General features: G+C 38.4%; 1 protein-coding gene across 12 annotated transcripts in view; it reads right to left on the bottom strand.

The window, feature by feature from the left end:
• Positions 1-27,435, bottom strand: part of USP54 (ubiquitin specific peptidase 54) — a 128,407-nt gene that overhangs the window by 9,357 nt on the left and 91,615 nt on the right. For 5 of the 12 annotated variants that reach the window (XM_077778699.1, XM_077778700.1, XM_077778698.1 and 2 more), the window contains 11 exons: positions 25,944-26,093; positions 23,952-24,120; positions 22,425-22,595; positions 18,655-18,786; positions 18,101-18,481; positions 17,637-17,868; positions 15,523-15,656; positions 12,492-12,659; positions 9,674-9,793; positions 8,582-8,777; positions 5,411-6,801 (listed from right to left, as the gene is read on the bottom strand). In XM_077778699.1, the coding sequence (XP_077634825.1) occupies positions 5,411-6,801; positions 8,582-8,777; positions 9,674-9,793; positions 12,492-12,659; positions 15,523-15,656; positions 17,637-17,868; positions 18,101-18,481; positions 18,655-18,786; positions 22,425-22,595; positions 23,952-24,120; positions 25,944-26,093 (3,244 nt within the window). The remainder of the gene's footprint in view (positions 1-5,410; positions 6,802-8,581; positions 8,778-9,673; positions 9,794-12,491; positions 12,660-15,522; positions 15,657-17,636; positions 17,869-18,100; positions 18,482-18,654; positions 18,787-22,424; positions 22,596-23,951; positions 24,121-25,943; positions 26,094-27,435) is intronic. The other 7 variants (XM_077778710.1, XM_077778709.1, XM_077778708.1 and 4 more) reach the window with 5 other exon arrangements.

Here is a 27,435-nt window from a genome sequence, read left to right as displayed (position 1 = left end):
TGTAAGAGGAGGAAAGATAAACAGGAAAATGTCTATAATAAAAACAGCAATGTATACTGTCATCCCATTTATATAAAATTGTGTTAAAAAAAAAATTCCTCAGCTGACTATGATGGGCAGCCAGATTTAGGAATTGCAGCTGTAATGTTTAGAATTTGGTGCTCCTCAATTAAGGTCAAGTGTGATTCCCAGAGAAGGTGGTAGCCACTGGAACCTAATTCCTTTTTTTTTTTTTTTCCATTTTTTAAATTTTATTTATTTTGAGAGAGACAGGGACAGCATGAGTGGGGGAGGAGCAAAGAGAGAGGAAGCGAGAGAATCTCAAGCAGGCTCCGCACTGCCAGCACAGAGCCCAATGTGGGGCTTGAACCCACAAAACCCCGAGATCATGACCTGAGCTGAAACCAAGAGCTGGATGTTTAACCATCTGAGCTTAACCGACTGAGCCACCCACGTGCCCCTGGTAATAGACTAATTCTTTTAAAGACATTTCAGGAGGTTAACAGACTAAATCTTTTAAAGATAAGGAGTTGAAGGGATTTATAGATTTGACAGAAGGTAGAGTTAAGATGATATCCACTCACTGCTCAATAGTAACAAGAAGAGAGACTACCAGAAATCATGTACCTCCTGATATAAGAAATACAAAATACCATCTCTGAAATCTTATTTAAAAATATTGGGGATGCCTGGCTGGCTCAGCCAGTAAAGCACATGACTCTTGATCTCAGGGTCATGAGTTTAAGCCCCACATTGGGTATAAAAATTACTTAAAAAAATAAAATCTTAAAAAAATTGAATCTGATTTTAATCAAGCTTCTAGCCCTAATTACCAGATTCCAGAAAAACAGGGGCTAGAATCTAGAACGTTTTAAAAAAGAAAAAACTTCCAGAATATAATCAGTAAAATCTAGAATGTAGATTTGACAAATGACCAAATCTTCCATAAATAAATTACCAAAAATTTTATAGGCTAAAAAAAGCCTTGAGACATATCAACCAAATGCAATGTATAGATCTTGTTTGAATTTTAATTTGAAATAAACCAACTGTGAAAGACATATATGGCACAATTGAAAAAATGTGAATACTGGCTAGTTACTGTATTACATTAAGAAATTATTGTTAATTTTTTAGATATAATATTATAGTTTTGCCCTTTAAAAAGAATCTTTATTTCTTAGAGATACATTCCAAATTATGTTTAGATGAAATGATATCATGTCTGGAATCTGCTTTAAAATATCCAGTAGAGGGGCACCTGGCTGACTTCGTCAGTAGACCATGCAACTCTGAATCTCAGGGTTATGAATTCAGGCCATGAATCTCAGGCCATGAATCTCTACACTGGGTGTAGAGATTACTTAAGGAAATAAAAATTTTTTTTTAATATAAATAAATAATAAATAGATAGATGATAGATAGATAATAAAATAATCCAGTAGGCAGAGGCTATAGGTAAGCCAGAATTGGCTATATGTTAATAACTGGCCAAGATAATCACTGTGGAAGCTAGTCATAAGTACTAGCTTATTGGAGAGCTATTGTAATATTTGCTCTTACTCATTACTTTTGAATATATCTGAAATTTTCCCTAACAAAAAGTTATTTTTTAAGATGATGTCTGCCTAACTTCAAACTTCTATGAAATTTAGAATAGAGGTCAAGGGCAATGTTTATATACAACTCTTTAGGAACTATAATCATGTCAAAATTAATCTGGTCACAAAACACCATATACTATATGATTCTGTTATATCATATGTCCAAAATAGGCCACACTTTAAAACTGTGGTTGAGCGTCTGCATGGCGTAGTTGGTTAAGCATCTGGCTCTTGATTTTGCCTCAGGTCATGATCTCATGGTTTGTGCAACTGATCCCCATACTGGGCTCTGCATCGACAGCATGGAGCCTGCTTGGGATTCTCTGTCTCTCTCTCTCTCTGCCCCTACCCTGTTCACACTCTCTTTCTCAAAATAAATAAACTTAAAAAAAAAAAAGAAAAAAGAACTGATTGTGGTGATAGATGGGCAACTCTGTGCATACACTAAAAAAACACTGAATTATAACATATTAAGCAGATGAACTGTATGGTATGTAAATCATATATCAATAAAGCTTTTATTTTTTTTTAAGTCATAAGTCAGATAAAGACAAATACTATATGGCCTCACTTATTTGTGGAATCTAAAAACAGCTAAATTCACTGAATTAAAAAATGTACTTGAGGGGCACCTAGGTGGCTCAATCAAGCATCCAACTTTTGATCTCAGCTTGGGTCTTGATCTCAGAGTTGTGAGTGAAAGCCCCATGTGGGGCTCCATGCTGGTCTTGAAGCCTACTTAAAAAAACAAAACAGGGGCGCCTGGGTGGCTTAGTCAGTTAAGCGTCCGACTTTCGCTTAGGTCATGATCTTGCGGTTCGTGGGTTCAAGCCCCGCGTCGGGCTCTGTGCTGACTGCCAGCTTAGAGCCTGGAGCCTGTTTCAGTCTGTGACTCTCTCTCTCTGACCCTCTCCTGCTCACACTGTCTCTCTCTCTCTCTCCTAGAAATAAATTAAAAAAAAAAAAAAAATTAAAAAAAAAATGAAAATAATAGTAGTTGACATGGAGTGCGGGGGAAATGGGGAGATGTTGGTCAAAGGATATAATCTTCTATTTAGAAGATGAATAAATTCTGGGGATCTAATGTACAGGATCATGACTATAGTTAAAAATATTGTATTATTTACCCGAAAGGTGCTAAGGGAGTAGATCTTAAATCTTCTTACAAAGAAATTGCAATTATGTGTGGTGATGGTTGTGTTAACTAACCTTACTGTGGTTATCATTTCACATTATGTATGTGTCAAACCATCACATTGTACACCTTAACCTTACATGTTGTCAATTATATCAATAAAGTGTGGAGGGGGGTTAGTAATTAGATGCTTAAAAAACGCTTTACAGTAGGGGCGTCGGGCTACTCAGTCAGTTGAGCATCCGACTCTTGGTTTAGCTCAGATCATGGTCTCACCATTTGTGAGACTGAACCACATGTGGGGCTCTGTGCTGGCAGCGTGGAGCCTGCTTAGGATTTTCTCTCTCCTCTTTCTCTGCTCTTCCCTACCTTGAATAAATAAAACTTTACAGTAAGATAAAATGCTTTACAGTAAGATAAAGAAGTATTCCTCTAAAGATATAGTCTATCATATACCGATCCTAACTGGCACTTTCCTTCATTACCTACTTGCTGATTTATTCCACCTGATCCCTTCTTTATGTCAATAAAGGCTAGTCTGGTTTCACAAGGATTTTGAGGACTGACTCATCAGATGGATTTTTTTAAATTAGTTTTTGTTCAATATTAAGCAAAAAAAATAATGTTTGGTAGGTACTCTTTGAAATTGTTTACAGAAACATAATCTTCCTGAAGGCTAATTTACCACCCCATATCAAGAGATTTTCAAAAGTATTTAATCTTCAATTAGTTATTATCCTTCTAAAAATTTATTTGGAAGAGCTCATCAGAAATGTGCCCAAATATAAAGATGTTCATATCAATTTATCTAAAAATTGGAAGTAACCTAAGTATATGAAGTATCATTTCATGGTTGAATATATTATGATACAATCATATGCAATATATTATTGTCCTTAAAAGTAATTGTTTCAAAAGAAAAATACTCATGGGTATAATGTAAGAATATCATGGGAATAAACTGTATACATCTATTGTAACAATTTGCTTTTTTAAAAAAACCAAAATAAATATATAGTATATATGCATAAAAAAACAAAGCCAGAAGTAAATTTATGAAATTAAGAGTGGGATTATCAGTGATTTTTGTTAGTTTATATATTTTCAAAACTATCCACAATGAAAAATGTTCCTATTTTGGGTAACATAAGAATTTTTTTACCTGGGTTTTTTGGTAATAAAATACTTAACAGTTTAATTTTAATTGCAGTATATTGTTTTATATGTGTTTATTATTAAAACACTTGACATTTATATTTTCTTTCTCCTTTAGACGGGAAGCTAATTGAGGAAGACACCAGCTTTTCCTCATTCTTTAGACTCTTCCCATCCTGCCCCATGTACCTAAGGAGAATTTTAACAAACATTATTGCAAAGTCTACACTGTGATGCACGTCCTAAAAAACATATCTCAATATCAAATCTTATATTTATGTGATACCCTCCCCTCCCCAAGAGCTTTTGGGAGTAGCTTCTAGGTACTCAATAAATACCTGTACAGCTGTATTTAAACATCAACTGGCAGTATGCAAGAAACCTGTACTGTTATGGAAACTGAGCTAAAAATAAAGTTCTCTGAGTTCAATTTCACAGAATCATACATATCATTTTAAGAGTTGGAGGGCATTGTGGGGCGCCTGGGTGGCACAGTCGGTTGAGCTTCAGACTTTAGCTCAGGTCATGATCTCAAGGTTTGTGAGTCTGAGCCTCGCCTCAGGCTCTGTGCTGACAGCTCAGAGCCTAGAGCCTCCTTCAGATTCTGTGTCTCCCTCTCTCTCTGCCTCTCCTCCCATCATGTTCTCTCTCTCTCTCTCCTTTCTCTCAAAACTAAATAAATAAAACTAAATATTTTTTTTAAAAAGTTGGAGGGCATCTTTAAAATGAAAATCATTGAACCAATTCTCTAAATTTTACAGGTAAAAACTCATCTGTGGAATATTAAGTGACTTGTCCAAATTTATACTGACAGTTAATGATGGAATCAGAATAGTTCAGGCTTTGGAGTTCTTAAGTATATCAATCTAAGCTATAAATATTCATGTCTACAATTTCCAGAACTAAGTCTGTGAAGTACATTTAAGGTACATACTTCGTTCTTCACACAATATAATCTAAGCCAATGAATGGGTACCCTACAAGCATACGACCTAGAATATTCCAAAGCTGGTAGTTTCTGAAAGGATCATGGAAGATCTTGATTATTTCTGGTTCAGTATGATCTGGAAATGCCACTTTGGAGATCTGGCTCAATGTGGACATCCTCACTGCAAGTTGGATCTGGAAGCTAGATCTTGGATTAGTTCAGCTTCTGAGCCATAGAATGACTTTTCTTTTCAGCCTCTCCTACTTCATGCTGAGTCTCTCTCAAAGATCTATGAATCATTCCTTAGCACTGCATGCCACATAAGCCCTGGGCATATACTCATTGGTCTCTTCCTTTAGAAGGAGGGAGCTGGAGCATAAGTGATTATTCTGTCCCCATTCTCCACTATAGCCAGAAAAAGGTCTAGCTCTTGTCCTAAAGTCTTTATAAATAAAGTCAGAAGATCTGCTACCACCTCTTAAGCTGGGGATGTTATGTGGACAGAACACCACCCGTCCTCTGATCTTATCATCCTGCTTTTGGCTTTTATATGTCTCCCACTCCCCCTGCCGATGATTACATTCTTACCTGTTTGGTTAAATGAATTCCAGGCCACATCTTGCTGCCCCCATCCAGAACAGCCAGCTTGAGAAGCCTGAAGACTGGCTTGGTAAAGAGACTCCAATTCTGAGGTCTCCTGCTCTGTGTCTTGGTTCCAATGTGGATGCAAAAGGATGTGGTTTCTTTCTGGATAGGATACACAGGCATGGGATTCATGGGGGGAGGACTTCATTCCTGGCCCAGGGACCCCATGTTTAAGCTGAGAATCACAGAGCCTTGTGACATTCACCCAGGAGTCCAAAGGCAAGGAAGTCCCCAAGTCGACACTGCTGCCCAGTTCCTTAGGCTTAGCATCTCTCACTTGAGATGGCTTTCCTTGATACATGCTTGGCTCTGCCAACCCGGGCTGTCTTCCCCTAGAAGTTTCACTATTAAGCAGACCAGAGTTCATGGCAAGAGAAGGATAAGCAGCAGGTTCTTCCCAGGAAGGTAGTCTGTCCTTCCCATCGAAAGAGGGTTGTTTTGCCCAAGGCCAATGACCTTTCCCTTGACCCTGTGGGAAAGGAGGCTTAGAGTCAGAAGGGGAAGAGTTCTTCCTTAGATGGTTTGGCAAACTTCTATCCTGGGAACCTGTGCCATCCCTTGTGGAGGCACCTTGCATCCTCTGGAATTGCTCTGCTAGAGAACGGACAAGCCCCTTTGTGCTGGGAAACTCTAACCTATAGGGATCCTCGCTGCCTCCATCCACTTTTGAAGTCAACAAAGTTGTGAGGCTTTTGGCTTGGAGGCATTCGTTAGTTTTCTGCACAGTATCAGGAGAGTGAAGCATAGGTGAGGAAGCAGCAGGCATTACAGTGTGGCAGGCCCTGTACAGGGGAAGGCTGGACTGAGCTGATGAACTCGAAGGACTATAGCCTAGTCTCTGTGCATCGTCTCTCTCAGAGGTGTCGGTTCCAGTTGAGTGTGACCAAGGCATCACCTGGGATGAGACAGCAGGATCCCTCTTTTCTTGGAATGGCTCTTCTTGAGCAATGCCTCTTCCTTCTTGTGGGGGGAACCTGGTACAGCTGCTCTTGTCACCCTTGTAGCCTTGCAGCTTACCCTCTGGTACATCCAATGGTTCCCAACCATAATGAGCATTCTTTTCAGTCCTCCCTGGCGTTTTAGGTAAGGCCTGCCTGTGGAGCATAGAGGGGTCAATACTGTCCTCAACTGAAGTCAGAAGGTTCGAGGCAGACCTAGTGGGGGAATTGTGCTGTGGGGCAGACAGGGCAGATGACTCTGGGAAGAGTGATGAGTGTGACTCATGGCAGGAAGCAGGTGAGTGGATGAAAGAACTGGCCCCAAACTCTGTATTCGTGCAGGGTTCCAGTTCAGCTTCCCGACTTAACAATACTTGGAGCGGGATAGGCTGTTCACTGAAATAAATGGAGAGAGCCAGTCATAAGCTACCTTAAATGACAACATCACTTACAAAAAGACCTGTTCATCTGATTCCCATTTCTAGCCATCCGCAGAGGGAATGGTAAAAATAAATAGAAAGACAAGCACAAGTACCGTCAACGGTTCAGAGGTTCACAAGAGAAGGCAGGCACACAGTCAGCTCACACCCAAGCAATAGGTAGTATTAATCCTCTTTATTAAATACCTTCACCAAAGCTGCACCCCGTAATATTAAGTGAAGTCCTTGTCAATATTCTTCACTAACTGTAAAGTCCCATTCCAATCATTTTCTTCTTGCAAATTAAAAAAACAAAAATTGCTAGTCCCACATGCAAATGACATGAAGGTGAGCAAAGCCTAGAAGTCACTCATACCTGGGGTCCCGAGAGGCAGACAAGCCAAAAGAACCAAAGGCCACATTTACAGAGTACAGGGTGATTTTGGTTCGTGGGATTACACAGAATTCAACCACTTAAAGTGTGTTTTCATGATCTGGATTGGCTGTATTATTCGTGGAGATATTTCCCCAAAGTAATATCCTGTGACTCTCCTAAGATTTGGGAGTGAGACTAGGGATTTACTGCATTTACTCAGTTTCTTACTAATAGTTTTATATTTCTGACCTAAAAAACTCAGTGTTAGAAGCACTTAAATAAAATCTCAATTACTTACATCAAGTGGCATAAGTTTTCTAGAAAGAGTTTAGCTGCCTAAATTGCTTATATTCAAAACATATCTCTGATCAGATTCTCAGATAAGCATTTAACTACCTGAGTACATAGTAGGAGAAAAGAAGAAAGAGGATCTCAGCACATATTCAACTTCTGTGGGTATAGCCACCTAGTCACTCTTACAACATTATGAAGAATCTGTCATTCTACTTACATAGGGGACCTAATGGAGTGAAACAGACCTGGATTTGTAGTCCACCCCTCTACCACTTACTACCTGAGTAACCCTGGGTACCTCATGTATTTTATACTCCCTGAGCTTGAGTTTCCTTATTTATAAAATATCACTAAATAATAGTCTAATAGTCCCTAGCTCCTAAGGTTATTATGAGAATTAAAGTGTTTAGCTTAATGCCTGGACATAGGCAAATGTTCAGAAAATATTAGCTGCTTTTATAATATTTATATTCTGAAAACTACTCAGGCTTATTAAAAGCCAAAATTAATTTTAACTTAAATCTATGTATTGTACATAAGAGCCAAATTCAAACCTAAAGTGTGAAAGCTACACCAGTGGCCCTGGGGACTTTTTTCCTAATGCTGCCCATAGATAGGAAAGCAAAACAAAGGGAATCTTTGTGTCTCTTCTCTATGGTTCAATAAGAGCAAAGAAGACTGCTTTCTCTGTTTCCATAAGGGACAGAAAGCAGTGAAATCCCAAAACAAATCACATGGTTTCTATTGCAACATGAAACAGCTCAGATTGCCATGTCTCAGAACATAATATGTACATATTTAATAATCATGTTACTACACCAGTCCAAGGAAAAAGTCACCCATAGGAAATATGGACAAATGGTCTATTTATAATGCTATACTTTCTGTATCTCTCTAGGAGCTATTAAGGAAAGGACCAGCAGTGAGGAGAGCTTTCCACTGTGTGTCTGACCTGAGAAGAAAATATTTCCAGAGGACTCATCTCTCTTCCCTGTAGTCACCAAGACTAGGAGAGCTCTTACTAGGGAGAACCCATGGTCATGTCCTCCCCTGGTGTCCATAAACTACAGTGGATCCCAGGCACTACCTTGTTGGCTGAGGGAGGGCCGCCCCCTGTGAAGAGGGGCAGGCTGAGGGCTGCGACGGCTGCGGCGATGATTGCTGTTGCTGCATGCGATCCTGCAGGCTCCGTGCTTTTCGAATACTGATTTGCAACTTCTTATCGACTAGGGCTCTGCTGTGCGTGCTAGAGCTGGCACCATGCAGGGCAAGTCTTAGTTTAGCTAAAATGCAAAAGGAAATATAGCAGAAACAGAACACAAAATACAAACAGAAATAAAAATAAAGTTGAACCAAAAATGAACAAAGATATGCAGTAAAACTCAAAATGTGCAGCAGGAATGCAAGGCATGGACCATGCACATATTGTCCAGGGTACAGAGCTGGCTCTGGCTATAAGGAACATTCATGGAAGCCATGGAGGCCAAACAGATTAATTCAAATTTAAAAAAAAAAAAANCTAAACTAAAATGAGTTAAGAAGATAAACTGGTGCTTCCATCTTAGAGACTGCCACTCCATCCTTTCCAACTGACCTGTCCGACTCTGGTCTCCACACTTTGCTCCCAACTTCCCCTTCCCGACAGCCAACAGCAGAAATAAGATCCAAATCTGCATCTGTCTTTACAGAACACAGCCTCTTGTGGGTCACATTTAAGAACCAGATATAAATGCTAAGCCTTAGTCCTTCACTGTAACCTTATGGTGCAGCATACGAGGAAAGCAGGGGAGGAACATGAATCAAATATGCAGTGCAAAGTCACAGACCTGGGAAGTCACACCCAATATATTCTTTCTTTCTTGCCATAAGCTCCACCTAAATAGTCAGTGACTAGAGAAAGAGCAGACTAACCTCAAATCTGAGGTCTAACTAGGGATAAGAAGGTAGGCATGGCTGGAAAGTTCATCTGCAGACTCCTGATGAGGTCATTCCATAGGCCACATGACAGCGCATGGCACACTTATAAATCTGAAGGGCAATAACAGCTAAAGGGCCTCAGTTTGGGAGACTGACAGTGAGGAGACATAAAAGTTTTCATCCCAACTGAGGCATGACACTAATAATACCTATCTCAAAGTTAGTCAAAATTGCCATAGCTATAGCAGTTACAGTTACTTACAGATAGCTTCGTTACAGAGAGCCAAAGCTGCAGCACAGTCTCCCTTCTGTTCCAGATGCAGCGACTCTTCAAACACTGAATCTGCCTCTCGCAAGGACCTCTCAAAGCCGTCACTCCTCCCTGAAAGGGCCAGTACTTTTCATTTTCATTACAATTCGTTCCACCTTTTTCTATGCAGTGTTGTTTCCCTTCAGTAAACAGTTCCTTACTGATGAGCCTTTGATCTACCCTTATTCTAACTCCATTGCTATGAATAATTCTCTGAAACACATAGGACATCCATTTTTGCCTTAACCAAGACATTGCCAAAGCCATGAAAGAGGAGTATGTCATTGTCCACCACATATTCCAACTCCAAGAGCTCTTAAAGGGTCCCTGAAGAAAAGAACACAATATTGTCTATAGCAGAAGGGTGTATTCTTATGCCTGGAACTGACCTGTTTCCACAATGCAACAAGATACATCTTGCCAACCAGTGTCAGAATGTCTCAGGTCTCTACAGAGACCTCTACTGCTGTGTTAAGGCAAAAGTGGCTTCACTACTCTGTGGAAAGCCATCTGTAAAACTTCTTTCCTACATCAATTCACAGTCCTCTGTACCACCCTCAACTGGAAAATTAGTACACCTCTTGGGCACAGGTGCTTGACAGTTCCTAACCTCAATATATCCACGAGGGCAATTGAACAGCCTCTGTTGTTGGTTTGCAAGCACATTCCTTTCATCAGCACTCCTAAGTATTTTCTTTTATCATGCTCGTGCTCACCAAACCTACTGCAAAAGCCACTTTCCCATACAGTGAGCCTGAAATATTCCTTCCTTCCCTGAAAGCAAATATGTACCAAAGCAGGTGCAAAAGAGTTCAAGTACAGTGCCGGATGAAAAAGCAAGTACTATAAGGGCAACTTCTGTAAAAGAACGCTCAAGCTTATGTGCTCCCTTGGCTTTTACTTGCTCATAAACTGGTAGTAAGCTGTATTATAAATTTACCCACAATGATGAATTTCGGTGAGTTTTCACAAGCTCACAAGAAAAAAATATCAAAATGTCAGTCATTTCTCCCATAATCTCCTCATCCTCCACTTACATCCATCTGGACATGTTAAGAAAGGCTCTTACATACCCCTAACATTCATTTCCTAATTCACTGTGGCTTTTGGAGAGCAATGAGAAGGCAGTGAGGTAGTAAATTGGTTCTGGAGAACTTGGCATTCAGGTTCTACCCCACAACAAGAGGTATGAGGGGCGACTGGGTGGCTCAGTCAGTTAAGCATCCGACTTCAGCTCAGGTCACGATCTCACAGTTCGTGGGTTCGAGCCCCGTGTTGGGCTCTTTGCCGACAGCTCAGAGCCTGGAGCCTGCTTCAGATTCTGTGTCTCCCTCTCTCTCTAACCCTCCCCTGCTCACACTGTCTCTCTCTTTCTCTCAAAAATAAATAAAACATTAAAAAAATTTTTTTAAAAAGATATGATGCCCTGCCCTCCAGGCCTAAAGTCTTCTCATAATATTTGACAATAACTGAATCTATACAATCATCTTTATAATCAGAGATGGTAGTGATAGCCATCAAAACAAAAAAAGTTTCTCTATAGATATATAGGCAGACTACAGTTGTTCATCACTGTACTGGATTTTAATTCTAATCCTCTGGAATCTTAGCACTCTATTCCTTGCTCTTCCAGGAGATTTTGAATCAAAGTGTATGAAGAATTAACAATGAAATGTGGCCAGAAGGATTCCCACTCAACTCTCATGTACTGCCCAACTAACAAAGGCAGGAAAAAAATGTAAGGGAAGGAGATGAATACAGAAGCATAATAACCCAGAGACCCCAATGTAATACAGCTTGAGGACAAAAAGGGAGAGAAAACTATCCAAATATACGGAGCTAAGAAATTAGGAATTTAAAACTAATTTGGAAACAGATACAATGCCTTGGAAAATATATGGCAACGATTACCTCAAATCAAAAGACAAGGATTAAAGGAGAAGAATGGCCCCCAATTAGGCCCCCAAGTTAGCCCAGTAAACTTCTCCAAGTGTTGACAAAGAGTGGGAAGTGGTCAACAAGAAAGCAATCACCCCAAAATAACACAGACCCTATTCTTTGCACTGTTTTAGCATAATTATACATCTGGGGATTCTGAATAATAACAACAATAAATTCATTTTATAGAAAGAGAGACATTTCAGGAGCTATTTAAGGTATATACCTCAGTCTTTTTAAACTCCTATTTTGAAGACTAATCTCTTTCTGGTACAAAATGATATCCTAAAACAATTAAAGGGAAAAAAAGTAACAGTGTGGGGCAGTTGGGGAAGCCTCACAAAGTCCGTAAAAATCATATGAGACTGGGAAATGAATCATCAGAGGATCAAAAGGCAATCAAGCTCTGTGTTCTTAGAACCTGTCTGGTAGACCTACTTCCTTGAAGCTCCAAGTGGGAAATTTCAGGGGTATGTTTCCACCAAGCAAGTAGAATTTCCCTTATCAGTGTGGCTTACTCATTGCTCTGTTCTACTATTTCTGAATTGTTATTAGTTTTATTTACACCTTCTACAGATGTTCATGGGAAATATTCTTCATTAACAATATACTATTCTAATCTATAGATTTTTAATAGATGAGCCCCATATCAGTGCCTGTCTTCCAATCAAGAGGCTTGTCACCTCCTACTTCAGCTAGTTCTCACTGAAATGAGTGAATTATGATAAAATACAACTTAGCTAAACAGAAGACAGGAATTTATAAGCCTGAATATTTTTTTTCTTTCCTCTCTCTCTGTCCTAATCACCCACAACCTAATGTTCACAATTACCCTGATTCTGCAGTTCATCCAAGTCCATGAAGCGACTGGGATGAGGGTTAAACCCTTTAGCTGCCTCTAATTCCTTTTCACGTTTCCTTCGAAGTTCCTGTTCCTGGGCCCTCCTGGCCACTTCCTCCTGCAATTCATCCAGTTCACTTTTGGAAGAGATCTCCCCACCTGGAATACAAGCAAGGGGGAAGAGAAATTGCCACATTTTCATAACTAATATGAAGCACCTACTGCATTTATGGCCACTATATTGCCTTTCCTTTAAAAGTCTTTATTCAATTTGGAATTCATGTTTTGGACAGTGCTTTCCATATCAGATTCAGGGTGAGATCTGGGCTATGAATTATAATGATAATGATGACAATGATAAAATATTTATTGAGTGGCTTTATAACAACAATAACAATATGACAACATTTGTTGAGCATTTACTATATGATGGGCACAGTTTTAAGCAGTTTTACATTCATTATTTAATTCTCATGACAACCTATTAAGTAGATACTATTATTGCCTACATTTTAGGAAAGAAGAAACGGAGACACAAAGAGAATAAATACCTTGCCGTGACAAGGATGATAAATGATGGAGCTGAATTAAAGTCAAATAGGTTAAACTCATAATCCATGCTCTTAACCATTCGAGAGCATTCTCAACCATGTCTGCCACTGATTCATTGGGAAGCTTCAAGCAAGTCAACTTCTCACCCTTAATTTCTACCATCTCTTTAAAGAGTTTATAAAATATCCAGTAAAAATCCAATTTTATAAGTGTTCATAGATGGAATCAAATAGATACAAAAGGATGTCCACGATATATTAAGGGAAAACTCAAGTGACAGAATAATATATATGACTTTTTATTTTTTTAATAGTGGTAATAAACTTATCCATACACTTATGTAGGCATACAAAAAGTGTAGAAAAACATAATCCATGATAGTAACCCTGCTTTCTTCAAATTTGAAGAGGGAGAGGGCAGGTTACTAAATTGTTGGACTTATTTTTACTTCCATAACTTTTTAAGACAGTGATCAAAGTTACCAGACAAAAATCTTTGTTCTGTGCCAGAATAAAATGATAGGATCACTTGTGAGGCACAAGTATTCTATGCCTTTGTATACTAAGGGTCTATTATACAAAGAGGACAATATGGTGTGTGAGAAATTTGTTGTAAATCATTGCTAAATATCTTTTACTACTTGAGGGAAAATATTGGTGGATTTTCTCCAAGTAGTCCAGAATCAGGGCTATTAGAGATATCATGAGTCTCAGTTTTTAGTGACCTGAAAAGGTACTGGCTATCTGAAGAAAAGAGAAGGGGAAATAGGGTCATGCATGACCACAAGTTTCTCAAAGCAATGTTAGTCAACATGAAATAAATTACATGTAGTAAGTAAACCAAATGTATAATTTCATTAAGAAGCATGAATTTATTCCATGGGTTTCAAATTATAAGCTACTCCAGCTCTAGAAAACAGAGATACCTGCTTCTATTGGCATTGTTCTGCTATGCCAGATGTTAACAATCTACTGGCACTCACACCTGAAAGAATTCATGCATTGTTATTACTGCCACATACCTCCCTTCCAGCCACCTCTAAGAACTTTCAGTGGCTATCAAGAGAATTGGCAGACATACCAGTGTTACTGGTTTTACCTCTATAGGCTGGTACAGTATTTTGTCCCCCTTCCCTAGTAAGTTGACCACAGAGCTACATCCAGAAGCTCATTAAATCAGACCACAATTAAGGTTTCTGCCCACATACTCTACTCCCAATTGATCTAACAAACCAAAAAAGGAGGTGGTGGATGAGGGAGATGAAGCACATCTCTGAAGGATGTGCTTCAGAGAAGACTGATCTATAAGTTAGACAAGTAGCTCCCAGAACTCAGCAGACTAAACAACATTGACACTCACCACATTCCCTTAGCCATTTTAAAAAGTGTCTTATCTGGGGAGACTGCCTATGAATTACATCAAAATTCAGCTTTAAGTAAGTAAAGGATTTATTCTGAACCATTTGGACTGGGTCTCCACTTAAGTGGAATATGTGCTGTAAGTATATATGTGTTGAGAGGAACATAAAAAGGAACTAAAACCTCTAACTACCTCAAATTTCTACCTTCAGTGTCTCACACCTGAAATCCCAGGTTTTTTTATCTTTAGGCTTTGACTTTAATCTTAAAATGCAAATTTCTCTTAGAAAAAGTATACTTTAAACTATTTTCAGTCATTTACATTTAGTATGAAGGAGTCAAATCATTCCTTGAGAGCTTGTTTTAAGAAGGAGTATGAGGGGGCACCTGGGTGGCTCAGTCGGTTAAGCGTCTGACTTCAGCTCAGGTCATGATCTCATGGTTCGTGGGTTCGAGCCCTGTGTCGGGCTCTTTGCCAACAGCTCAGAGCCTGGAGCCTGCTTTGAATTCTGTGTCTCCCTCTCTCTCTGACCCTCTCCTGCTCACGCTGTCTCTCTCTCTCTCTCTCTCAGAAATAAATAAAACATTAAAAAAAAAAAAAAGAAGAAGGAGTATGAGAACACAAGACATACTCAAGAAGGGAAAACAGGAATACTGGACAGGATACAGAGGCAAGAGATAAGGATAGGTTTGATTTACTTATTCCCCAGTTTTGCCTACGGCTTTCATGTCTCCCTTTGTCATCTCAATTCATAGAACTAAACAATAAGAAATCCATTCCCATGAGGCTTTCTCCACACCAAGGGCAAAAAGTGGCGAACTTACTCCTATGAAGAATGCAGATGCTACTGACAAAATTTACAATATTTCTGTTCCTTCTTGTTCCAACAAGGGCTCTTGCCAAGGTGGAAAGAACAATCAGGCAAGCCATGATGAAGAACAAAAAATAGATAAGTCCAAAAATGGGACAGCTCAAATGCCTCCATATTTACACTGATGGAAAACTTAAAGTACAACCATCCTCCAATTTCAAATGTGCTCAGGTAAGGCTATTTCCCAAATAGAATTGGCAGTCACATCCAGTCCTCCAAATCCAGCGTCTTCCTGCTTACCTGAGAGGTGCTGATTCTTTGCCCAGCTACTCCTGGATGCTGTGGAGTCTGCCTCCAGTATGCTACTGCTATGAGACTTTGGGATGTGACGCCAGGAAGGTGCCAACCCAGCTGATCTCTTAGCACTTTGATCCCTTCAAAGACAAACCAGAGTCTAGTGAAAACATCAGAAGGGTGTTAACCTGCAACATTCCTAGGACTAAATTCCCTCAAAAAACAATAAAATGTCAAACTAATATAAAATTAAAGTATCTTGTAAACTTCTGAAAGTAGTTCCCCCATCTTATCTCACCTCATTCACATTTTGTGCATCTAGCACAATGTCTGGCAAAAAACTTATTCAATGAATCGATAAATATAAGCTCTCATATGGATTGCCTTCCTCTTTCTTACACCTTTGTAGCCATCTTCTCATGTGTAAAACTCAACAGGGTCCTGTGTCCAAGGATGAGCAATGGGAAAATAGAGGATGTGATTATCACCTTTGTAGAAGACAAAATTACTCTTTTCAAAGCAGCAACACTGTTAGGAAACTTGCCTCTGTGGCAACTTAGTAGAAACAAGGTATGAAGATCTAAAATTTATGGGGCACCTGGGTGTCTCATTCGGCTAAGCTTCCAACTCTTGATTTCGGCTTAGGTCATGATCCCAGTGGGATGGAGCCCCTATCAAGCTTTGTGCTGAGTGTGGAGCCTGCTTAAGATTCTTTTTCTGTCTCTCTTTCTCAATTTCCCTCCCTTTGCTTCTCTCCCCTGCTCGTACTCTCTCTCAAAACATAAAATAAAATTTATAAAGCAAACTGGCTCTATGGACAGGTTACGATGAGCACTATTAAACTGTCAATGTTATGTTATGGAATTATGAATATCATTGGCTTCATAAAACACAGAATCTCTGTGACCCTTAAAAAAAATAACCTAACCTAAATGAAAATCAAGAATAGATAACAATTTTATTTACTCTCTGATGGTAGGACTACATGTTTTGATTCACTAATTCTTCCATGGTTAAGTTATTTACTAAACAATTTTACATGTAATAAACTTTTCTTTCTCAAATGCTTTTGTTCCTTCTCCCAGAAGAGGGTGCTGTTGCCATAGAAAGTTGACAGAGCACCCTATGTTTATGCAGCACTATTTATAACAGACAGATAGGGAAGCAACCTAAGGGTCCATCGAGAGATGAATGGATAAAGATGATACACACACACACACACACACACGTGTGTGTATCTATCTATATGTTATATATATGTGTGTGTATATATATATACATGTTATATATATACGTGTATATATACATATACATATAATGGAATATTACTCAGCCATAAAAAAGAATGAAAATTTTGCCATTTGTAACAACATGTATGGACGTAGAGGGTATTATTATGCTAAGTGAAGTTAAAGGCAAATACAATATAATTTTACTTATATGTGGAATCCCAAAAACAAATGAACAAATGAACAAATAAATAAACAAAAACAGAAATAAAAATAACAAAGAACTGATGGTTGCCAGAGGAAAGGGGGTGGGGGAAGGGTGAAATAACTGAGGGGGGTTAAGAAGTACAAATTTCAAGTTATAAAATAAATGAGTCACAGAGATAAAAAGTAAAGCATAGAGAATACAGTGAATAATATTGTAATAATATTCTATGGTGACAGATGGTAACTACATTTATTGTGGTGAGTATAGACAGTATAATATACAGAACTGTCCAATCACTGTGTTGTACACCTGAAACTAATAGAACATGGTATATCAACTTTATTTCAATTTTATTTTATTTGTTTAGGTTTTTAGTATGATCATTTTTAAAAATTTTATTTAAATCCAAGTTAGTTAACATACAGTGTAATAATGGTTTCAGGAGTAGAATTCAGTTTACATGTAACACCCAGTGCTCATCCCAACAAGTGCCCTCCTTAATGCCCATCACCCATTTAGCCCATCCTCCCCCATTTTAATTTAAAAAGAAAGTTGATAAACTGCAATACTTTGCCCACAGGATGATAATAAAGTCCTTTTCTCCACCTCTCTGACTTGAAAAGCCTCTTGATGGCTCACATTGCTGCAAGAGACAATGCAGCAATTCAAAGGCCAAACAATACCTGCAGACACTGGAGCTCTCAGGCAGGGCTGCATCCAGGCTGATGGGGCTGCTGCTGTTCCTCTCACTGCTCTCATAGCCAGATTCCATTCGCTGTATTAGGCGAGGGTGCTGTTCTAAAAGCTGAGAGCCTGACCGTCCTGGGCCCCAGGGCTTGTACTGGGAGCTTGGTCCACCAGTTTTAATGTCGTATGTGGGTGGCTTGCTTAGTTCATCTGGTATAAATTCTTTAGCTATCCCGATCAAAGGACAAGTATGGAAAAGGAGGTAGATTTAGCATCTGCCTCAAACTGAGCCATAACCAACCCTCCCTCCAGCTACTCATTCACTGAACTCCTAACTCCAAAAGGCTCAACTTCAGCACATAAAAATGCACCTTGTTGAGTCTACCAGAAAATCCAAGTATTTTAAATACATAAATCAACTTTATTCAAAAGCCCAATTCTACCCTAATTATCTCCTCACCTGAATCCTCAGAAAAGGGGCTAAGCTGGGTATAGCCACAATGCTTCCTCTTGTCCTTACTAAAGATACTGTCAATATTCAGAGACTCCCGTTTGGGTCTCCATGTTGGACGATACTTGCTAGAAGAACTGGATTTTGACTCACTGCTGGTACTCTCCACTTCCCAGTCCCGAGAATGTAAAGGCAGATTCCTAGGAGGCTTTTTGTCAGTCTGGTCTCCTCCCTTCCCCCCACAGGGAGATCCTAGGTTGGTCTGAGAAGCCAGTGATGGTCTGTTGTGAATCATATTGCTGACTGTCTCTTTAAAATCCCTTAGTCTATTGGTGCTGCTAGATGGTTTAGAGGCATTCCTAGGAGCCTGCTTCTCTTTCAGTGTTTCTCCTAAAAACACAAAGAATGAAACAAATATAAATGTTTAAAGTGATCACAGATACCTAGACCCCAAAGTGTAAAAGCAAGGAAAGCCCTTTGAGCAGAACAGAAAAGCCAGTATGGAGTATGACAAAAGTTTGCCAGAGTGAATGACAAAAGACAAACAGTGCAGAGCAGCTTGCCTTCACTGTGGTACCCTGAGGCCTGTGGCTCATCGCCTTTCCTCCTAACCCGGCCAGAGCTCCTCTTGCGTTCTATCAGTGACCCTTTCTTGGATGTGAGTTTCTGATTACATTCACTATCAGTCAGGTGTCCTGAAAGAACAAGGAAATGTGGGTAAGCTGGTATCTGAAACTGACCTCCATCCTCTTCAGAACCTAGTTTCCCTTTGGGATTCATAACAGTACCACAAATTTAGTATACCCATGAATCAGAAGCTGTAGGGGCCAAAGACATCTTATTTAAGTGTAGCAGGAATCTCTCAGATAAATGCAGAGAAGCTCAAGTATTTAATGGGAGCTTCCAAATTTATAATGTCTCCTGAACAATTACCAGTCTTGATCCTGCCTGTAATCTCTCCCAGTGACCCAGAAGGACACATTACTTGGTAATTTTTAAAACATGACCAAAAAAAACTTTTTTTTAAAACATGACAGTTTTAAAGATTGTATAAAAATGTGTATCAATATACTTTTACTCTCATAAATAGAAGATAGAGCTTTCTTTTTATTTAACAACACATCAAGTAAAGCCTAATTTTTATTATACTTGGTATTATCCCAGTTGCCCCAGGCTTTGCCCACAAGATCTCTGATTGTGGGTGGCTCCCCTCTCCCCCATCTCCACTCAGTTCTAAACCTTCCTTAAATGTGAATCATTTAAAATTAGTACATTTGAACTCTGAATAATTCTCATTCCCATCCACAATGAGTGCTTTACCAAACTTGGCTTCACCCGGAGATTACACTTCAAAATTGCTCCGTACTGATAGCTGGGAAGCCCAGCTATGTAAAAGAACATAACTTGCCCTGCTTCATGCCCATAGGATGTAAATGTAGTAGTATGATTTGATAACAGCAAAGGTCAGATTCTAAAGGATATGATCACCTAAACTGCTGGAAGCCAAAGGTGAATTAAGCAATTGGATTAAATTGGAAGACAGGTTTCGAGAAAATCCTCTAGGTTCTCAAATGCACCATCAATTAATTTGTTCTCTTACATTAGTATATGAAAATTCTTGTATATATTCAGGTATCAGCAGTGCAGGTAACATGGCCATCTATTTTCAATTACCAATGTAATCTTTTATTGCTTTATATCTGATCCTTTGCTACCTCTGGGCCCAAAAGAAAGATTTAAGAAAGGAGAAAATCACTTGGAGCAACTAAATCTGCAAATGTTAAACCAATGAGAGTATGCTCTCCTACCCCAGCCATTCACAAATCTTTAACATAAACCTGACTCTACTGGAAAATATGCCTTATTTATTCTGTTATTTGGCTTCTCCCCGACTCACAGTTTCAGAAATCTGGTCTTTAAAAAAAAAATCATACTTTACAGTAGTCATCTACACAATAGTCATTAAAATCCAATATGAATCTGACCAAACCTCTAGATCCAACTGCCAATTTATAAGAAATACAGAGAATAGGGAAACATGCTAAAGTTTACCACAGGAAAACAATCAGCAAGCTTTAGAATGTGGGGAATCTATAGGACAAACTACCTAGTTGTTCAACAATAAACTGCAAGGACATAACAGAGGAGAAACCTATACTTTAAAAGAAATATAAAAGACTTATCAATCCATCTCAATGTGTAGACCTCACATGGGTCCTGAATCAAGCACACAAACCATTAAAAAATGATGACATTTATACTTGGATATTTGAGCACTCATTGGTTATTTAGTGGTTTTTAGGAATCATTGTTAGTATTTTTAAGTGTGATAATGATATGTTTAAAAATGATTTCTCATGTTTCAGAGACACTAAATATTTAGAGACACTAAAACATTTATGGAAAAGGTAAAATAATATCTGGAATTTGTTTCAAAATAATCCAGGGGTAGGGGGAGTGGATAGAGATACAGATAAAACTAGATTGACCATGGGGCGCCTGTGTGGCTCAGTTGGTTAAGCATCCGACTTTGGCTTAGGTCATGATCTCACAATTTGTGGGTTCGAGCCCCGCATCGGGCTCTGTGCTGACAGCGAGCTCAGAGCTTGGAGCCTGTTTCAGATTCCATGTCTCCCTCTCTCTCTGACCCTCCCCTGCTCATGCTGTCTCTCTCTCAGAAATAAATAAAACATTTAAAAAATTTTTTTTAATAAAAATTTTTTTAAAAACCTAGATTGGCAATGAGCTATAATTTTTAATTTTTTTTAATTTTATTTTATAGAGGGACAATGTGTGTGAGCAGAGGAGAGTGGCAAAGGAAGAGTGAATTTTAAGCAGGCTCCACACTCAGTGTTGAGCCCAACATGGGGCTTGATTCCACAACCCTGGGATCATGACCTGAGCTAACTCAAGAGTCAGGTGCTCAACCGACTGAGCCACCCAGGCACCCCAGGCATGAGTTATAACTACTGATACTAGTCGATGAGTCCATGGAAGGGCAGTATACTATTCTGTATGCTTCTGAAAATGTTTAAAATTCTCTATTTAAAAAATAAGGTATTTACCCAAAGAATACAAAAGTACTAATTCAAAGGGATATATGTATTTCTGCTATTTATAGCAGCATTACCTACAATAGCCAAATTATGGAAACAGCCCAAGTGTCCATCAGCTGATGAATGGATAAAGACACAGTATATATACATATATATATGTATGTATATATACACATACGTACACACACACAATGAAAATATTACTAAGCCATAAAAGTTGAAATCTGGCCATTTGCAACAACATGGATAGAATTAGAGAGTATTACGCTAAGTGAAATAAGTCAGTCAGAGAAAGACAAATACCATATGATTTCACTCATATGTGGAATTTAAGAAACAAAACAAATGAATAAAGGGGGAAAAAGAGAGAGAGAGAGAGGCAAACCAAGAAACAGACTCTTAACTACAGATAACAAACCAACGGTTACTAGAGGGGAGGTGGGTGGAGGGATGGGTTAAACAGGTTAATGGAGATTAAGAAGTGCTTTTGAGATGGGCACCAGGTTATGTATAACAGGTGCTGAATCACTATATTGTACACCTGAAACTAATAATACACTCTATGTTAACAACTGGAATTTAAATAAAAACGTAAAAAGAACCACCGATCTGAAGCCATGAACTGAGTATGGGCACTGTTCTATGTATTAGGTGATAAACTTTTCATCTCAGCAATCAGTCACTCAACAGTCTCTGTTCTTTTTATGCCCTGTATCAATTTCTTTGACTGACAACAGGCACACTCTTCTATAGAATAACAGAACAATTCAAGAATGTTCTCTGCATGGAACTCACAAGAACAGGCTAGCTTTCTTTCTTTTGCTTTTCTATCCTTCAGGAAGCCCAATAAAGTGATGAGCACACATCAGTGCCCTTAAATATGTCCCTTCTCTCAAAGCCCTTCACTTAAGATAAAGCCTGGCATGAGAACATCATGAGGTACAAAACCATAAGAGTTTATTGGGACACTATGAGAACCACAGGGATCAAGAATATACAGCAAGAAAAAAAAGGCAGATTTTGGAATAAACAATCACATCAATAATCACATTACAATCATCCTTATTGATATGCTGTAGATAGGAAAATGTGCAATGTCACATCATTGGTCATTAAATGCAGTGTTGGTTCTTTGCATCCCACCCAATTACCCAAGTTCTGTGCCTTTCTCCCTTTACATGACAAACATTTCTCACTTGCCCCAGTTTCTTTTTCTTGGGAGAATCTCTATGCAGGAACTGAATCAGGCAAACAGGGTCCACTGTGTAACTCCCTACCTGTGTCTCGACTGCTCTGAGACGTGGAATCATTCTCCACATTATAGATGACTGTCCCCTGAGAATCAGAAGAGAAGTGACTGACCACAGACTCATGGTGGGAGTGTTTGTAGGGATAGCTCTCCGTTGAGGAATCTGTTCGAGTATCACTTGAGATGGAGGGCTCCCTCCCTGAAGGAAGGAGGAGACACATATGCAAAAGTAAGGAAAGAGAGAGAAGGATAGTGACAGAGAGAAGGCAGAGCTGGCTGGGAACAAAGGTCCATAAGGCAAGAACTTCCTAGATGGAAGGGTGAGAAGGATATACCAGAGCCATTCTTCCCAACACCCAATTTCCAGATTGCCCAGACACACAAACAATTCCTCCCACTCCTGCCCCTACCTTGCTGAAGCCCTCACTTTGCCTGCCACTGTGAAAAACTGTGGGGCTTTTAGAAAACCTATGGGGAAAAGTAGAAGAAAGGAAAAAGTTGTGAAAAGTAAGATCTATTTAGATGGAGAGTCCCAGGTCGACTTGGCAATAACCAGTTATTCCCCATCCCATAATTTTTTTCCTATACTGCCAGAAATGTCACCTTAATTTGAATTGATATTGTAAGCATTTTTAATATATCTGAGAAATTATGTGGCTGTTACTTATACTTTAGAGAAAATTAGTTCAATCAGACTACTTTCCTATGAACAACTCACTGAGATGAGCACAACAGTGGAAATGGGTGTTTGACTGAAGGGAGAAAAAGTAAAGCAGGTCTGAGTTGTGTACAAGGCTGGGAAGAACACCAGCTATCAAGCAGGAAGGAGGTACAAAAAGGGGGGAAAATTTTTCAAAGACAAATATGTTCTCTTTCAAAATTATACTCAGGGACAATCCTAGATCTAGAAGAAGAAAAGAATATTTCTTTTTTTCTCCTTTTCAGAAATCAAGCCAAAACCATTAGTGTTATATTTCTTATATATTTTAAGCCTCTATGGGCTAGCCCGAGACTTTAGCCATCAAGCTGCAAATTGTTGCTACAGGAAAACAATTTAAGTTTCAAACAACTGAATTAGAAGCAAACTGATTCATAAGCTAAGGAATACTGCTAGTACACTTGGCATCTTAAAACAAAAATCTCTTATCCCAACAAAATGATTAGCTTTGTAGTAACTCATATAATTTTTTCTTGGTCTTAACAACTCAGTGAAGTCACTGTTAAGCTGCTAGTAAAATCAGTCATCTTTACCAATATTAGAAGGTTAAACACTGAGTTTCATCACAAACTTATTATTTCAGTCTAAATCAACATAATTTCTTTCTCACTTTTGAATCAGAGCCAGGTGACTTAGGCAACACATTCTTGAAGACTGAAAGAAACAAAGCCTAGCACAGCTTGGGCTTCAGCACAAGTTGGCACTTCTTTCCATCTCTAATGGATCCCCTTTCTACAAGCTACAATATATGCTATGCTCATGATTAAGTATGAGTTCTAACTGTCCAGGGATCACATTGGAAGAGAGAAGGAAGAGTTAAAGAGCTAGGCTGCTCACCTGAATCTTCACTATCGTAGCATGTCTTGCTGTATGACTGGAACTCAACTTGGGGAGGCAGGTCCTGGGTAGATACTGGGGTACCCTGTGGGTCCGCATAAAGCAGTAGTAAAGGCTGATAATGTCCCTTGATGCATTTGGTCACCACATCCTTCCATTTGGGCCCAATCTGAACCATAAATAATTTTTTAAAAAATGACAGTTATACTTCATATGCACAATTCAAATCATATCTTCTATTCTGTTTTTCTAAAGAAAATTAAAGAAATAAAAAGAATTGGGTAAAGAGACCACAAAAGAGACCTTAGACCTAAATTTCATGAGTTTTTTGTTAAATCTTTTTAGAAAGCAATAAAACCTTGTAAGAGACAGGAATGATGAATAAAATTACTTTTATTCCTGTGAAACATCAATTCAGTTGTGAAATATAAATAAAAGTTCTCCAAGGTAAATATATTATGTGAGGGGAATTCAGCTGCCTTGGTGATAAATTTCTTTTCACATAGTAAGAAGAAATTTGCTAGAAAATTTGCAATTCTATAATTTATATAATTTTCTGCTAAATATTAAAATCACTTTTATGAAGATAAAGAGCAGGCAGAAACTCTCTCATGGACTGCCTTAGAATGAATGACATTCCATTTCAGAGTTCACACATGGCAGGACATAAATGTCAAACTGCTTAGAATAGACTGATGAACCTCAGCCTTAGCTTTGAGCTGGATTCAGCACTGCCAAAGCAGTGGAAAAGAGTAATAGAAGAGCCATGAAAACAACAATCTAATCAAATCTCTAAACTCACCCTCTCTTAAACTTGAACCAGTCACATTCTGAGATGGTGTGCTCTTAAGAGTTGAACGACTAGCATAGTGTTTATTTCATAATAGATGTTTAGTAAATTTTTAACTTAGTTATTACTTTAACTAAAACAAATATGCTTTTTTAAATGTTTATTTATTTATTTTGAGAGAGAGAGAGAGCACAAGTGGGGGAGGGCCAGAGAGAGAGGGAGAAAGAGAATCCCAAGCAGACTCCATCCTCAGCATGAAGCCTGACATGGAGCTTGATCCCACAAACCGTAAGATCATGACCTGAGCCAAAATCAAGAGTTGGACACTTAACCCGACTGAGCCACCCAGGAACCTCAACAAATAGATTTATATGCAAATATTATTTAATATCTTACAAGGCATTTATGATTGTTAAAGTAAAAAAGCTGAAGCTCAAGGAATTCATATAAATCAGCCAAAATTATAACAGCAAAAAGAGATGGAGAATCAAGAAATTTGACAGAGTTTACCATTTGTGGAAGACACTGCTATAGGTCCACAGATTGGTGTAAATTATAGTTAGGAGTCTCCTAGCCACCAACCTTTATCAAGAAGCTTCGTAACTCATACAGATCCCTTAACTACTTCAGTCACAGATTCTGTGATTTAGATAGCACCAAGTTTCCAGCTTTAAATATCCTCATAGCCCTGTTTTTTTCCCTACATGATCCCAAAAACATGTTAATCTATGATAAGGTACTTCAAGGAAGTAACAATCAGGGAATAATTTATAGCAGCCCTAACATAAAGTATTACAAGGTATTCCCTACGACAAAGTATTACCATTGATAATTCCAAGTTTGAAATTCTGAACTTTTTTTTTTAAATTCTGAACTTCATGCTAACCTTCTAACCTAATTTGAAGCATTAAACTGTTCTCACTCAAATCAACTACTTAATACACTAAAAAATACAACTATAAACTTATAACTGTGCTGACTGAATGGCAAGAGGATTCAGAGAAAATAACAAAATATATCGATCCTATCTTTGAGGAACTTGCCATCTACTGGAGAAGACAAGACTGATACTCTCATAAATTCAATAGATAGGTAAGTAAACAGACATCAAAATTATGAAAATAAACACTGAAGACAAGTAATTATCCTTAGTTTTTTGTTGCTGTTATCAAACAGTTCAAGAAGGGGTTGAATATTCCTACCTCCTTGACATGAGCATCATCAAAATACATCCATTTGCGGATCTTTGTTTGGAAAAAGAATGTAGAATAATGTTTGCCATAGTAACAGATCATTCCTACTAAGTACAGTTCAGACTGCTTTGCCCGGTCATCTGTCACTCTGAAAAACAGCTGTGGGGAAAGAAGAGAATGGAAAAAACAGTCAAATACTCAGCCCTCTCACATCAATCTCTCAGCAGACTCCATCATTTCTTATTAAGGTACTGACTTGTTTCTCCATGCTTCATTCTAAGATTTTTCCTAGTCTATATTAATCATCAGAAATGAACCTAAAAATACAAAATGTAGGGAAAAGCAAGACAAATAGTGGCCAGAAAACTGGTAAGGTGGTGATGTTTCTTCATACCTTTCAATAACATTTTATTTCTGGAGCCTATCATAAGAGGAGATAAGAAAGTTGAAAATACACAAAATAAAACAAAAACAAACACTGAAGTTTCAAAAGTCACTTATCAGCTGGTACCACATATATAAATTTCTTGCTGAGACCTTAACTAAGGGGTAAAAAGGCCCTTAGGAAGAGCAATACCACCATGCTGATTACCACCGTTTCACTGCTGTACGTTATAAGAAACATACAAAAATAATTTGAAGAAAAGAATGCTTGCCTTGAGAAACTTATTTGAATGAGAAAATCATCATAAAAATAAAACAAAACTAGAGCAGTACAGAATATGTAGACTATAGGAATTTAGAAAAAGGGAGATTTAATTGTGTATAACCTACTCATGTCAGAGATTCCTTGGGAAGGAGACCTAAAATAAGATTCCAAACAGTACATTCATTCTCAGTTGTAACTTACTGATATTAAAGAATGACAAGAAATCTCCTTAGTCACAGGACTGTAAGAGAAAGAAACCAGTGAAAGGAAACCACAGAGTTTCTGATTCTTCTTCTGAAATGAAGGAAAACCTTGCCTATACTAGGGCATGGAGCTGATGAGGTAAAAGATCCCAGGTCTGAAGTTGTTTCCCCTATTTTCCTGAATAGATGAACAGAAAACCACTAACCTACTGAATTCTCTTCCAAGCTACTCCATCACCTTTGCAATAGACATTGGTTCCTCACTGTGAATTTTGTATTCTAAAACTCAGGTCACCAAACTTTATCCCTTCACCTTCCATAGCAGCTCTAGTCAAGACTGCTCACTTCTTTGACTTTATTACCACCTGTGGTAATACCTCCCAGCTCCCAGCTACACCTCCCAGCTCTACTTGGTATAAACAAACAATGAGTAGAGCACAGAATAACTCTATAAATTGCTTGATTTTTATCAGTAGCTAAGCTCTATCCTGTCTTTCAAGGCCAATTTTACCCCATTTTTTTCTAAAAAGCCTTTGCCACCTACACAAAGGAGGTATATGAACAAGTGTATACATACATATACACAAGTATATTTGTCCAAAACTCTATAATATTTGTCATCTAGGATATACATTTGTGTTTAATGTTC

The sequence above is a fragment of the Crocuta crocuta genome, unplaced genomic scaffold (genome assembly GCF_008692635.1).
Source record: "Crocuta crocuta isolate KB4526 unplaced genomic scaffold, BGI_CrCroc_1.0 scaffold167, whole genome shotgun sequence".
Classification (NCBI taxonomy): Eukaryota; Metazoa; Chordata; class Mammalia; order Carnivora; family Hyaenidae; genus Crocuta; species Crocuta crocuta.
Note: the sequence above shows the minus strand (reverse complement) of the source record. Positions and strands in the feature narration are given on the sequence as shown.